Source organism: Pezoporus wallicus, unplaced genomic scaffold (genome assembly GCF_028554395.1).
Source record: "Pezoporus wallicus isolate ANWC-B61680 ecotype Strahan unplaced genomic scaffold, APGP_CSIRO_Pwel_v1 scaffold_7392, whole genome shotgun sequence".
Taxonomy (NCBI): domain Eukaryota; kingdom Metazoa; phylum Chordata; class Aves; order Psittaciformes; family Psittacidae; genus Pezoporus; species Pezoporus wallicus.
The window spans coordinates 444327-455310 of record NW_026639923.1 but is presented as its reverse complement, the minus strand read 5'-3'; the positions used below and the strand labels follow the sequence as shown (position 1 = coordinate 455310).

Genomic DNA, 10984 nt, shown 5'->3' with positions numbered 1-10984 from the left:
AGGAATGCCCTGGTTTGCCTCTGGCTTTGCCGCATGAATCCGGATTCCCTAGGGCACGGATGCTCCAGCCTGGCTGGTGCCTGGCACAGGGCGCTGGGATGGCTCAGAGGTGATGGGGGCATCCTCTCATCCTTATTCCCTTCTGCCCTAGAGCCCTGCACTGTGGCCAACGGCACGGAGGGATGCAGGGGGGTCTGGCAGTGTCTTGGGGTGGGATGGGGACCTGAGATGCAGAGGGAGTTCTTGCAATGCAGGAGGGGGACTTGCAGTTCAAGGGGGGGGGCTTATAATGGGGAGGGGGTGTCCTGCAGTTCAACAGGGCTCTTCCTATGCAAGGATGGGTCTTGTTACCCAGTGAGGGTCGTGCAGCGTGCAGGGGGGGTCTTTTATTCAAGGGGGCTTTTGACATGCAGGGAAGGATCTTGCCATGCCAAGGGGTCTTGCAGTGTATGGGGGTGGTCCTGCAATTCAAGGGAGGTCCTGCTGTGCCTGGAAGGGTCTTGTCATGCAGCGGGGGCTTGTAATGTTGGGGGGTCCTGCAGTTCGAGGGGGCTTTTGTAACACAGGGAAGGGTCTTGTGTAGTGAGGGCCTGCAATAGGGGATGGTCCTGCAATTCAAGGGGGCTTTTGGAATGTGGGGAGGAGTCTTCCCATGCAGTGGGGTGCCCCAGTGGGGTGTCCCAATGGGGTGCCCCAATGGGGTGTCCCAATGGGGTGTCCCAATGTGGAGCCCCAATGGGGTGTTCCAATGGAGTGTCCCAATGGGGTGCCCCAATGGGGTGTCCCAACGGGGTGTCCCAATGGAGCCCCAATGGGGTGTCCCAATGGGGTGTGCGTGTCCTGCAGCTGGAGGGGCTCCGGATGCACGGGAAGGGTCTGGATGCTGCGGGGAGGGGGGGCGGCCCCGCCGGTCTGCGGGGGGTAGGAGGGAGGCGGTACCGAGGCGGCCGCCCTATAAAGGCGGCGTCGGGGCGGGCGCGGCGGCAGCGGCGGTCGGTGGCGGCGGCAGCAGGGTCAGGATGACGGCGAACGGGACGGCGGAGCCGGTGCAGATCCAGTTCGGGCTCATCAACTGCAGCAACAAGTACCTGACGGCGGAGGCGTTCGGCTTCAAGGTGAACGCCTCGGCCGCCAGCATGAAGAAGAAGCAGATCTGGACGCTGGAGCAGGACGGGGAGGACTCCAGCGCCGTGCTGCTCAAGAGCCACCTCGGCCGGTACCTGGCGGCCGATAAGGACGGGCGGGTGAGCTGCGACAGCGAGGAGCCGGGCCCCGATTGTCGCTTCTTGGTGGTGGCTCACGGCGACGGGCGCTGGTCGCTGCAGTCCGAGCCCCACCGCCGCTTCTTCGGCGGCACCGAGGACCGGCTCTCCTGCTTCGCCCCCGCCGTCTCGGCTACCGAGAAGTGGAGCGTCCACTTGGCCATGCACCCCCAGGCCAACCTCTACAGCCTGGCCCGCAAGCGCTACGCTCACCTCGGGCCCCGCCGCGACGAGCTGGCCGTGGACCGCGATGTGCCGTGGGGAGTGGATGCCCTCATCACGCTGCTCTTCGTGGAGCAGCGCTACAGCCTGCAGAGCTGCGACCACCGCCTCCTGCGCTCCGACGGCCGCCTCGTCCCCGCCGCCGAGCCCGGCACCGCCTTCACCCTCGAGTTCCGCTGCGGCAAGGTGGCCTTTCGCGACGGGGAGGGCCGCTACCTGGCCCCCTCGGGACCCAGCGGCACCCTCAAGGCCGGCAAAAGCGCTAAGGTGGGCAAGGACGAGCTCTTCGCCCTCGAGCAGAGCTGCCCGCAGGTCGTGCTCCGAGCCGGCAACGACAGGAACGTCTCCACCCGGCAAGGTAGGAGGGGACGGGGGATACACACACACGCGAACCTCGGCCGCCGCCCTGCATCCCTCGGGCATCGCCTCCTCCGCAGCCCCTGCTCTGACCCGGGATCAGCGCCTCGGTGTGAGCCCCAAGGAGCCCCCCATCTCGGCAGCATCCCCTGCCTCCAACCCCATGGAGTTGCATCTCTCTGCATCCCAGCACCATCGCCCCTTTAGGGCCAACCCTCTTTGATTGAACCCCCTCTTACAGACGTCCCTGCACCCCTCCTCTGAAATCGTTGTCTTGCCCAGCACCCCTCCAGCATCGCCTGTCTCGGCCCCCCCTTCCTCCAGCACCCCCATCCCTGCAGCATCCCCTCTGCCCTGTGGGTTGGAATGGTGAGGGGCCTGGTTGGGGTGCAGAGATGGATGGGGGGGGGGATGTAGGGCAGTGCATGGGGTCTTCCCTTGCCGTGAAGGAGGCAGAGCAGCCATCCCTCGCCTTCCCACCTGCGGAGCTCATTGTTCACCCAACAAAGCCTCCTCCAAACTCCCCCTTTTCCCCTCCTTCCCCCAGCGTCGCTGAGCTTTGTGCCCTGCAGATCAGGGCCTGGGGAGGCTGCAGTGCCCCCCATGGGGCTGTGTTCCCGGTGGGAGGGGGCTGGATGCCACCCACACCCTGGCCCCCTTCCTGCATCCACCCGCACAAAGGCAGCCGATCCCCGTCCCCTCCGCCCGCTGGAGAGGCCATGGCGGGCACACGGCCACCCCCCCGCCTCCCAGCACCCATGAGCATCCTCCCCCCCCCCCCCCAGCCCCAGGGGTGCTTGTGCAGGACCGGGGCGGGGGTTCCCCGCTCCGCTATGCTGGAGGTGCCCTGGGGCCCATCACCGGCGCGCCGGGTCAGGCCGGCGCACGCCGGGCGCGGGATGGGTGCGAGCACGTCCCGGAGCCTGGGGCGGGGAACGAGGAGCGGGGAATCTCTTTTGTGCCAATGGAGCACCCCAAAGTCGGAGCTTGACCCCTGCCTCGCAGGGACCCCAATCGGGTTTCTCCTTCCCGAGAGCGAAGCAGCCCCTTAGGGAGGGGAAAGATGAACCCTTGGGACCGTTCGTGCAGGGGGATGGGGAAGGAGGAGGATGGAGGATGGAGGAAGGGAAGGAGGAGGATGGCGATGGCGGGGGGATGGCGGGAGGCTGCCGCAGCGCCGTGGGGGGAAGGGCTGCTGCAGCCCTTTGTCACCGGAGATGGGGAAAGCAGATGTGGGGGGTGATGTGCGTGATGGGGCGGCGGGGGGGGGGGAACGGACCCTATGGGTGGGAGCTGCTGCTGGCGGAGCCGCCGGCTTTGTGTGATGGGGAGGGATGGGGGGGATGGGAAGGGAAAGGGAAAGAGGGGGGGGGGGAATCCAAATCTCCCCAGCAACAGGGGGCTCTGGGCTGTGCCCGGCCCCTTTCCAAGCAAAATAGCGCTGGGGCTGCACATCCTTCGCTTCGAGTCCGTTCTGGCTGCAGAAGCCGTTTCCACGCGGTTCCTCCCGCCCGGCAGCAGCGAGAGGCTGGGAGCCGCTGCCTTCCCTTCTCCCGCCGGGAATGAGCCTTGTCCCAAGGTTATGGAGCAGGCGGCGGAACAACAGCGGCCGGAGGAAGCGGCTGCAGACAGCCCTTGCCCTCGCCGCGCTGATAAGCGCTGCTGGCAGATGTGCCGATGGCCGCAGGGATGCGGGGTGTGGGATGGATGCGGGATGCAGGCAGGGAGCGGCTGCGGCTCGGCGTAGGCTTATGGGAAAAGGCTGCTTGAGGAGCCAGGGAGGGAGCAGGGATGCGGTGTCTGTGTCCCCAGCGGGGATGAGGCCATGAGGCTGCTGTGGCTCCCCTGGCTGGGAGCTGGAGCTGGTCCAGCCTTGGGATAGCGCTGTCCCAACAGTGCCGAGTCAGCTCCTGGCTTGGAGCCTGCTCCCTGTCCCTGGGATGCCGGCGTCAGCATCCCCTGCCCACGGGGCACCAAGGGACCACGACAGGGCCAGTCCCAGGGTGTGGGGCACGAGGTTGGGCGCCAGCCTCTTCCAACGGAGCCGAGCCGGGGCACAAGGAGCGCAGCCTCCGCCCGGCTCAATGGCTCCTTTCTAGCCCCGGCTGCGGCAACAAAGGGCCCTTTGTGGGCACGAGGGTCCCGAGCGCTGCGAGGTGTGAGCCTGCCTCCCACCCCGGGAGGGAGAGGATGGGAGAGAGGCATCTCGGGAAGTGGGGCCTGGGAAAGGGGGAGCACGTCTGGGCATGCCAGGCTGGCGATGGGAGCCCAGCTCCCAAGCCAAGAGCCTTCACAGCACGGGGTGGGTCGGTGCTGGCTGCAGCGTGGCTCATGTCGGTGATGCCAATTGCTTGGGGGGGGGGGGTGTGTACCACGAAGCCACCCTAAATCCATCAGGAATTAGGGGTGGGTTTTCCAGGGAATCCGTGCGCCATCCCCTTTGTGACCCCTTTGCAGAGGAGCTGCTCGGTCCCCGCGCTGCTGCTTTTAGGCAAAGCCAGGCTTGGATTCGTAGCTGGGTGCAGCAAAAGCCCATCCAGAGGGCAGGGAAGGGATGAGTCTGGGAGCACGTGTGAGGCAGCAGTGCAGGGTTGTGGGTGCCAGCACCCTGCAGGGAGGCCAGACCCGACCTGTGCAGGCAGGGCTGGGTGCAGCATCCCCAAGGCTGCTGGGCACAGGGGCCCGAATCCTGCCCATGAGGGCTTGGAGGGGTGGTGGGGTGCTGCTGGTGCAGTGGGCTTGGGGTTTTGGGGGCGTAACCATGGGGTTTTTGAAAGGGAACCTCTTGGCCTATGGGGAGTTGGAATATGGGAAAGGTGCCAGCTCCCAGCCATGGAAAACCAGCTCCTACTGCGTGGAATTGCCCCCCTGGGTCTGGCCATGGGGCAGCTCCAGCTGGTTGTCCCATGGGTTGCCCATGGTCCTCCAGGCTCTTGTCTTCCTCTCTGTGGAGCATCCCACTGGGTCTCATCAGCATCCCGGGACTGCTCTAGGACACCTGCATGGGTTTAATGGAGAGGGTAAGACTTCTACAGGCCATAAATGCCCCCGCGCTGGGGCTGTGGCTCCTCATGGCATGGAGGTGGCACAGCTGCTGCAGACGGTGGCTCCTTTACATGGACAAGCTTTGGGAAGCGCATGCTCTGAGGTGCCCACAGCCCTCCATGTGCATCCTCCATCCCGGCCTGGAGAGCAGTGAGGGCTGGGGGCATCGATCCTGCAAAGCCAAGCGGTTGGCAGTGGCTGGAAACCTCGGCAGAGGTTGGGAATGCTCCCCTCCCCACCCTCCATCCCTGGCTCCATAAGGACCTTGAGCCCAGGGGCTTTGTTTGGGGAAGCCAAGGGGACACAAGCACCTCAGCCCCACTCTCTGCATCCTCCCCAAGACCCCCACAGCAACCCCATGCTGGAGATGGGGTGCTCCCATTCCCATTCCACATCGGGATTTACGGGGTGGTGGGGCACAAACGTGCCTCCTCCTTTCCCCCCCCCCGGCTGTAATTAGCAGCTTCATCAAGGTCAGGCTCCAGACTGTGCCTTTACCACCAGCAGTAATTAAAGTGATTGCGGCTGTGGGAGAGCAGGGGAGGGGGGACAGGACACGGCTCCATCATCCACAGCCCTGGGCTGCACAATGGGGGGGGCACAGCCAATGTCCTCTGCCATGGGGACCGCTCTCCTGCCCCCACCATGGTCCCAGTCTCCCACCCCACTGGCTCTACCCCCCCTGCTCCCTGCTCCAGCTCAGTTACAGCCCTTTGAAGCTGCTCCTGCCCTAATTGCATTCCTTTCTGCTGACTCGGTGTAACCCAAACCAGGTTTTGGGGAGGGGGGGGGGGGGGCAGACCCTGAGAGGCAAAGCCAAACCTCGGCCCCATGGTGAGAGCGTGGGCAACTGCCCAGCAATGGGGTTCATTGTGGGTTCATTGTGCTCCACGGTGGGGTCTTTGGGGTGAAGGGATGGTGTCGGGAGGCTCCCCTCCAGCCCACCCCATCCTGCTCTGCAGCACAAAGCATCACCCCCAGGCTCTCCCCATATCTCAGGGATACCTGCCCCAGGTACCCAGGGAGCAAAGCAGCACCACGTCCATCAGGAGCTGTAGAAGGTGCTGGAAGATGCTTGTTGGAGAGGGGATGCTGTGAACAGACAGCAGCGCAGCAGCCAAAGGACAGTTTTGAGCGTGGGAGATAAGATTACAACCAACAAAGCAAAGCCTTCAAAGCCCTAATCCCTTTGGGAAAGGTGGGAGACTGATATGCAAAGCAGAGGCTGCTCCCTGAGGGCCCCTGGATGGGGATGCTTGTTTGGGAGATGCAGATGGGGTCATGGGAAGCTGCCAGGTAGCTGAGTCTGCAGGATGTGGGGGAAGACATCTCCATTTCTAAGTGTCTGGAGGGAGATGGATGGATGCAGTTGATGGGACTTGCTGGGGGCTTCCCAGTGCTGAAGGGCCTTGAAGGCTGTAGTCCTGAAGGCATCCCAGCAACCATGATGTGAAATCTCAGCAGCTGAGGGGGTTGAATGCATTGAGGAGGTTCCTGCCTCTAGGAAAAGGCAGATTTGGGCAGAAAGCTGGTTCTGGGGCTCATTCCACTCATCCCAGCTATAGGAAGACGGGGAGAAGCAGGGCTGAGGACCATGCCCCCCAGCTCTCTTCCCAAATCCCAGCACAGCAGCTTTGCTTTGGCTCCACGCTTGGACTCCCATCCCAAAAGCATTTTTAGGCAGAAATCCACCAAGCTGGAGCGCTCCGGAGAGGATTTGGCCCTGCAGGGCCTGACTAAGCAGGTTTGCTTGACCTCAGTGCCTGTGGGCGGGTGTGCTGGTGGCCCCAGGATGGGCTGCATCCACCTCTAGGGCAGATGCTGTCTCTGGTCTCTCTGGTTCCGATGGGCTGCTATGACAACGCACGGATGAAAACCAGTGCCACGGTCCTTAAACATGCCACGAATGGGGATTCATAGGTGGTGAGGTGGCCTCCGGTAATGGATTGAATAACCTGGCTGTCACCTCCAGGGCAAGAGCTACAGCTCTTTCCTGGGTGAATTATCTAAGTTGGTTTTAGCGTGGTGCTTAATCGTGATGGAGAGCCCCGAGCTGGAGCTCGTGGTTGCATCAGCTCAGCCCTGGTTTATGGCCTTAACACTTGAGTAACCAAATGAAACCTGGATTTGACCCCCCAATGCCAGGGGGAGGATGCACGTGAGGATTTGGGAGGCACCAAAGCCCACCCAAGAGCAGGAGCCTCTTTTCAATTGGGGTTCCTGGGATGCAGAGGTGGATGCGGTCCCCCTCCAGGACCCCCAACCTCCATCTGCCTCTGCCCCACAGGGATGGACCTCTCGGCCAACCAGGATGAGGAGGGTGACCAGGAGACCTACCAGCTGGAGATCAACAAGGACACCAAGAAATGCGCCTTCAGGACCTACACTGGGAAGTACTGGACCCTCACCTCCAACGGGGGCATCCAGTCCACCGCATCCACAAAGTGAGTGCCCTGTCCTGGGCGTCGGGGACCCCTCTGCATCTCCCAGGGGAATCCAAAGGGGGTTTTCCAGCCTCGGCGCTCATCCCAAAACACTTCCTGGCAAAAGCAGTGAATTCCCTGGAGAGCTGGGGCTGGACTGGGGCTTTGCCACCCAAGAAGTCCCTCAGGCCACGTAATCCTTCCCGGCCAGCTGGGGCTGTTGAAATGCTTTTCCCTGCAGCACAACCCCCTACTGACCAAGGCTGAAACCCCAAAGTGCCTTTGGCTGCCTGCCTCCTGCCCGCTTCCCATCGGGATGGCCACCATGACGTGGCAAAACTGAACCGAATCAGGGTCTCCCAATCCATTCACGGCCCTTCCCAGGGTGGCACTGGCAGGGTCCCCATCCCTTGCATCCCTCTGACCACCCTCTATACCCTGCAGGAACGCGAGCTGCTACTTCGACATCGAGTGGTGCGACAAGCGCATCACCCTCAAAGCTGCCAATGGGAAGTATGTGACAGCAAAGAAGAACGGGCAGCTGGCGGCCTCCATGGAGACAGCAGGTAAGGGACACCCCTGGGGGACCCCCATCCCATATTGGGGTGGCAAAGGATGAATGAGGTCCCCCCTGAGCCAGCGTCCTCTTCCAGGTGATGCTGAGGGATGCAGGCAACGTTTTGATGCGCCGTGGGGTGGGTGGGAAACGGATGTGGGGCACAGCTCACCCTCCTCCCTGCTGCCAGCCATGGAATCCAGGCTCTGCACCCCCAGGGGATGCACTCACAGCCCCTTTCCCCTCTGCCACAGGCGAGACGGAGCACTTCGTGATGAAGCTGATCAACCGGCCCATCATCGTCCTCCGCGGCGAGCACGGCTTCATCGGCTGCCGCAAGGTCACCGGCACCCTGGACTCCAACCGCTCCTCCTACGACGTCTTCCAGCTCGAGTTCAACGACGGAGCCTACAACATCAAGGGTGAGTCCTCAGGGATGGGTATCGGGGTGGGAAGCCACGGCCATTGGCGCCCGGGTGGTGGCTCACGGGGCCACCTTGTCCCCTCTGCCTGCAGATGCCACTGGGAAGTACTGGATGGTGGGGAGCGAGTCGTCCGTCACCAGCAGCAGCGACAGCCCCGTGGACTTCTATTTTGAGTTCTGCGACTATAACAAAGTGGCCATCAAAATCAATGGCAAATACCTGAAGGGTGACCACGCCGGGGTCCTCAAGGCATCCGCCGACACCATCGACGCCTCCACCCTCTGGGAATATTAATGCACTTTAGCGTACCTCCCATTGCCAACGTTGATTATTCCCCCCCTCCTCCGTCCTTGGTTTCCTTTTGGGTTTCGTTTTCCTCCTCTCTGTACCAGGATTTTCCGGCTGGCTCGTCCTCCCCTCCCACTGCAGAGCTGGTGCCTTGGCAGGGGAGGTGGGGCTCTGTGAATTGAGAACTGGAAAAGTGCTGGGGCAGCCCTATAGCTTTGTATTGTCCCCTTTCCCTCCAGGTTTGCTGGGCTTGGAAACTGCCATCCCCCTGCTCCCGGCCCCAAACATCACCTTAGGTAGTTTATTTTCCTCTCCTCAGTTGAAAAAAGGGAATAAGATCACCTCTGTGCTTGCTTCTGCCATATCAGCACTGGCACCGCTTCAGTCTGTGCTGCCAATGATGTGTCCCCTGGAGCACTCACCCCATCCCACCCCATTCCAACCAGGAGCAGAGCCATGGTGCTGGGCTCAGCCAGCTCCCCCCCCAGCAGCTTCTCTTTGCTCCTGGCTTTCGGGGTAGGATTCATCCCCAGCTGAGCCATAAGAGGTGACCTTACATATCACAGCACCCCCGGGGCTGGCGCGGGATGGCACGTATCCCTGTGGAAGGGCCAGCAAGCCGATTCCCTTCTTCCCCATACACCTGGAAATGAGTTTTGAGGGTGATCCCGTCTGGAAAACCTCAGCTTTTCATCTCGTGGAGCCCCACGCTCCTTGTGTCCCTCTGCCCCTCCTTGTGCTTCTGCCTCTGGAGGAGCATCATAGACCCCAATGGTGGGTCCAGCCTGGCTGGTCCTGCTGCTGTGCTGGGGAGGGGATGCTGTAAGGGGGATGCAGAGCAAGCCTGTGCTGGGTAGGGAGCTTCATCCAGCCCACGGTGGGCTTTGGTCCGTGGCTGATGGAACCTCCCCTGGGTGGTGGCTGGAAGCATAAACTGCAGCTTTTGGTTTACAGAATAGAGAAGTTCCTTAGCAAACTTTGCACAGTGATATTTGCTCAGTACCTTGTTTCCTTCCTCTCTCTCTCTCTCATCAAATACTGGAACAGTGAAGGGAATCACTGCACACCTAATGCTGAATTGGGAAGCGCCCGCTCCTGTGGGCTCCCCCAAGGAGGGCAGCTCCAGGTCCTGGGCTCTCGTGCCATCACAACTCAACTGGAAAAGAAAAAGAGAAAGACCAAAACAGTATTTTTGTTAGTCTCTATTTATATATGCTCTCCACGGCACTGTGTTACCAGCTGTTCTCTGTACTAGGTCTGCATTAGAGTATAACGCTGTTTGTAACGGGTGATGCTGACGTGTTCGTTAGGGTGTTGAAAGGCACTTTATCCTTTGGGGCCTTCCCGGGGCCGGTATTTGCTCCCTGCAAACACACCAAGGAGCCTTCCCCCCCCCCCCCCCCCACCGCCGCCCCACACCAAGGGTGCTCACGGCATCGCTGCCGTGCCAAAATCACCGGTCCCTATCGCCGGAGGCAAGGCAGGGGCTCCTCAGCCTTAAAGCCATGTGGAGGGTGGAAACCCCTCCCTAGGAGCTTGGTGCTATCCTCTCAGCTGGAAGAGCGAGTGGCCTGTCCCCTGCCACGGGGACAACCCCAGGCCGGGGTCCCTCGCCGGCGCAGGGGATCCCATTGGGATGCTACCTCGGCTCTGCGCTCGCATCCAGGGGCTGCCTGCGCCCACCCGGGCACCGCTCTGCCCCTCGAAGGACCGAGTGTCTTGATGAAGCCCTGAGTGACCCTGTGACTTGGCACACACTTTCTGCTGGCCTTCACCCCCCTCCCCTTTGCCCTGTGTCACCTCCTCCCCGTCCCCCTGTTGCAGTTCGAACCATGTAAAATCCTGCTCTGGCTTCTTCTGTGTGACACTAGGTCAAGCATCTCTCCTGTCTCCTCGTAGTGGGTGTCGTGACTCTCTGACAAACATCTCACTCTGAAAAGTTAAGGTTTGGGGTTTATTTTGGGGTTGGTTTTTTGTTTTTTTTTTTCTTAATTATTATTTTTTTGTAAGTGCCATTTGTATAACTTAAAGAAAAAAATGAGCTTCAAATGGAGAAAGATGAGTAAAAATAAAACCTGCATTCGGATACAAACAGAGGTGCCTGGTGTGTCTGGTGGCTGTGCCTGGAGCTGCAAGGGCCTTTTCATGGCATGAGTCTGAGCGTGGAGTATCTGGGGGCTTAGATTGCCTTGCTGTGACTGAGCTGGCTCTAGAGAGAAGGGAATGGTGGCCAAAGGGCTCATCCCCACCAAGCAGCTTAAAGGGGATTCTTACCTGGCCAGGAAATGCACCACGGGTAAGGGCTGACCATGGGCTGTGTGATGGGTAAGACAAGGGGGGGATGGCTTTAAGGTGAAAGAGAGAAGATTTAGCTTAGACATTAGGAGGTGCTGGCACGGGGTGCCC

The 10984-nt window shown here is 61.2% G+C and overlaps 1 protein-coding gene across 1 annotated transcript; it reads left to right on the top strand.

Annotated features, from left to right (window-relative positions):
• Positions 1–975: 975 nt before the first annotated feature.
• On the top strand, positions 976–9863 carry FSCN1 (fascin actin-bundling protein 1). Its single transcript, XM_057416821.1, has 5 exons — positions 976–1842; positions 7174–7330; positions 7754–7875; positions 8120–8287; positions 8382–9863. Exons 1-5 carry the CDS (start codon positions 1020–1022, stop codon positions 8582–8584), a joined length of 1473 nt encoding a protein of 490 aa, XP_057272804.1. The 5' UTR covers positions 976–1019; the 3' UTR covers positions 8585–9863.
• Positions 9864–10984: the final 1121 nt, after the last annotated feature.

What these genes read in the sequence shown, in the direction of transcription:
- FSCN1 (XM_057416821.1), top strand. Translation starts at nt 1,020, where the DNA reads ATGACGGCGAACGGGACGGCGGAGCCGGTGCAGATCCAGTTCGGGCTC. An exon ending in GAACGTCTCCACCCGGCAAG is followed by an intron (nt 1,843 to 7,173) that starts GTAGGAGGGGAC and finishes TCTGCCCCACAG; the next exon opens with GGATGGACCTCTCGGCCAAC. An exon ending in CAGTCCACCGCATCCACAAA is followed by an intron (nt 7,331 to 7,753) that starts GTGAGTGCCCTG and finishes TATACCCTGCAG; the next exon opens with GAACGCGAGCTGCTACTTCG.